At 42.2% G+C, this 3,167-nt stretch overlaps 1 protein-coding gene across 1 annotated transcript in view; it reads right to left on the bottom strand.

The window, feature by feature from the left end:
• Positions 1-3,167, bottom strand: part of exoc3l4 (exocyst complex component 3-like 4) — a gene marked incomplete in the record, with an annotated part of 23,913 nt that overhangs the window by 18,147 nt on the left and 2,599 nt on the right. The window contains 2 exon segments of the mRNA XM_014022136.1: positions 432-1,050; positions 2,648-2,875. Coding sequence (XP_013877590.1) covers positions 432-1,050; positions 2,648-2,875 — 847 coding nt within the window.

The following is a 3,167-nucleotide window of genomic DNA, read 5'->3' as shown; positions in this document are numbered from 1 at the left end:
ACAACAAAGGCTTTTCTACAAAGTATTAGATAAATTTCAATAAGTGTGTTCAGTACTTTTTCCCTGTGCCATTCCACATTATTCAAATAACTTCATTTCTGGACATTTATGGTTTGATTTCTTTGTATGTATGGATCACTTGGGTTGTTACCAACATCTGGTGAAAATTTCATGTCATTAGTACCTCTAGTAATATATTTACTGAGAAAAATGGTGACGTGTTCAATACTTATTTTACCCGCTGTAGATATGTAGATATATAGATATATAGATATGGATTATTTAAGTAGAGTTTGTAAATGCTGAGATACACTCAGTTACATTTCAGCATGGGATTTTGAGCAAAAACATGAAGAACCCCCCTTGGGGCTGAAGAGGTTAAAGTCATCGGACCTTAATAAGTAAAAGTCTGGATGAAGCAAAGACCTGACCTCTTGTACTTGTTGAGGATCCAGTCCAGCAGGGCGAACAGGTCCTTCAGATCCGTCACCTGTGGCTCCAGCTTCTTCAGGTGCTGCCTGACAACTCGGTGGTAGCTCCTCACGTAGGAGCTGAAGACCCTGAAGCTGGGGGGGTAGGACCACCGGAGGTCCCTCTTCACRTTCTGCAAATCCTCCACGATGGCGTTCCCCAGCAGACCCAGGTGGACTGCTAACCACGAGGGGTTCTTGTCCCTGTGCTCCAGGTGAACACTGTTCACCTTCACCTGGACCCCCTCACACACCGCCTCCCTCCAGGCCTCCATCCAGCTGTCAGGAAGTCCTCCGGGTTCTGCGGACCTCTTTTCCTCCTCCTGGATGATCCGGGCCACGAAGACCAGCAGAGGTTTGTTCCTGGCGGGCAGGGAGTTTGAGTCTCGAACGATGGTTCCGATCTTGGTCCGTAGGTCCATGTAGAGCAGGTTCAGGTCTTTCTCTTTCTTTGAGAGCTCCATGGGACAGTCCTGGTCAAACCGGTCCTGCTCCTTCTGAAACTCCAGCCTCAAGGCCAGAAGGTTCAGGTGAGCCTCCTCCAGAACCTCCATCTCTATCAGCTTGTTGATCTGCATCACTGAGAGGAGACAGAGCAGTCAGGACCAGTCCCACCCTGTGACCCTCTGCTGATCTCTGCCCTTCTGCTGGCTTTAGCTCTTAGCTTTGGTTCTGCTAATTATAGCTTTTATGCTACTGATCTGCTGGTCTTAGCTTTAGTTAATGTTTGACAAATTTGAGCTTTAGCTATTTTCTGTTGGTCTTTTATATACTCTTCTGGTGGTTTTAGCTCTTAGCTTTTAGCTTTTGCTCTGTTAATTTTAGCTTTTATGCTACTGAGCTGTTGGTCTTAGCTTCTACTGTTCTGGTGGTTTTAGCTCTTAGCTTTTGCTCTGCTAATTATAGCTTTTATGCTACTGAACTGTTGGTCTTAGCTTTAGCTATGTTTGACAAATTTGAGCTTTTAGCTATTTTCTGTTGGTCTTTTATCTACTATTCTGGTGGTTTTTAGCTCTTAGCTGTTTTTAGTCATTTTACATTTTGTTTGATAATTTTTGCATCCATCTAATGTTTTTTAGCATGCTCTTTATTTTAGTAGAAAATGCACAATTTTATACTGTTGTATACTTTCTTCCAGTGAGCAGTTAGTTTTAATTTTTAGTTAAACCAGCATCTCCTCCACTGTAAACTTTAGCTAACTAGTGTTATGTAGCTGTGAATGTTGTGTGTTTACAGCAGAAACAAGATTCAGATCTTTGGCTGCTTTTGTTGCAAAAACAAAGATAAAGAAATAAAGAGTTTTTAGTACAGACAGTTTGAGACGTCATGAAACCAGGTTGAGGACAGAGGACACGGTTACAACCTCTAAATAAAACAACTGCTTCAAAGGATTTTTCTTTCAACAAAACTCCAGATTTTAAAAAGTACACAGCATCCTAATAATTCATTTATGTCTAAACACACAGCAGAGCAAGTGTTTTATTTTTGTTAATGCTGGGATAGAATTTTCTTTCCTTTCATGTAACAATAAATGTGAGAAAACTTTCTATTTGTCACATGCCTCGAAGTGAAGCTCCTCCTCCTTTTTGGACGTAAACAAACTCCTCCTCTTTTTGGGTAAAAACTGGTAACTTAAAATAATGAAGTTGTTGGTCTTTTAAAATTTAAATCCAATGTGGAACATCTAAAATATGACAGTTATTATTTCCAATTTGTCACCATCACTCTGACACTTTTTGTTTTGGTCCAAAAAGGGGGCATGGCCATTGGACGGAGCAGGAAGTGACATAATTCTTTCTATAAGACGCCTACTGGTGAATCTTTTTTGTATACATCCTAAGACAGAACAAATCTGACTCAAAACTTGTAATATTCTGATATAAATAAAATGCAGTTTTAATGTTTTTCTGTTTGAACAGCAGATTTGTTTTAAAAAGCACAGCTGAATGGCATTAATGACAACTATAACCTGCATGCACAACCTCAGAAGCTTTCACACACAAAGCAGCTGAACCTGAACCTGTTCTGACGTTTCAAAGAGTCTGCAGTGAAAAGAGTTTTATCAGGTTGCTCATGGTTGATAAATGATTGTGATGAATGAAGCTCTGATTCACATCAGTTCAGTTGAAGAAGAGCAGCAGGAATGAAGCAGTAAAAACATGCAGACAGGTCCGTACCTGACAGAGGAGTGTGAGGGATGTCTGGTAGATTATACACCTCCTCCATCTCCTCTAGTTCCTCCTCCACCTCCTCCTCCATCTTCTCCACCAAACCTTCAGACGTTGTTAGCAGAACCTCCGGCCTGTTGGTTTTCTCGTTCTCCTTCTTAGAACCAAACCTGAGGCTTCGACGGATCGAGGCTCCCTTTTTAATAAAGCTCTCACCAAGTTTGGACATGTTGGGATCTGAGGAGCAGGAGAAGAAGAAAGATTCATGATCTGACAAAACATCAGAGACACGTTTGATTGTTCCATCTGATGTCTTCTGTCAACACCTGCAGCATCCATCCATCCATCTGTTCATCCATCCATCCATCCATCCTGTTCCAGGGTCAGGTCTTGTGGGCAGCAGGTGGATCAGACAGGTCCAGACCTCTGTGTTACACCCACCTCCTCCAGATTATCTGGGAGGACTCCAAGGTGTCCCCAGACCAGCTGCGACACAGTCTCTGCAGAGTGTCTTTGGTCTCTCCTGGGG

Source organism: Austrofundulus limnaeus, unplaced genomic scaffold (assembly GCF_001266775.1).
Source record: "Austrofundulus limnaeus strain Quisiro unplaced genomic scaffold, Austrofundulus_limnaeus-1.0 Scaffold318, whole genome shotgun sequence".
NCBI lineage: Eukaryota > Metazoa > Chordata > Actinopteri > Cyprinodontiformes > Rivulidae > Austrofundulus > Austrofundulus limnaeus.
Note: the sequence above shows the minus strand (reverse complement) of the source record. Positions and strands in the feature narration are given on the sequence as shown.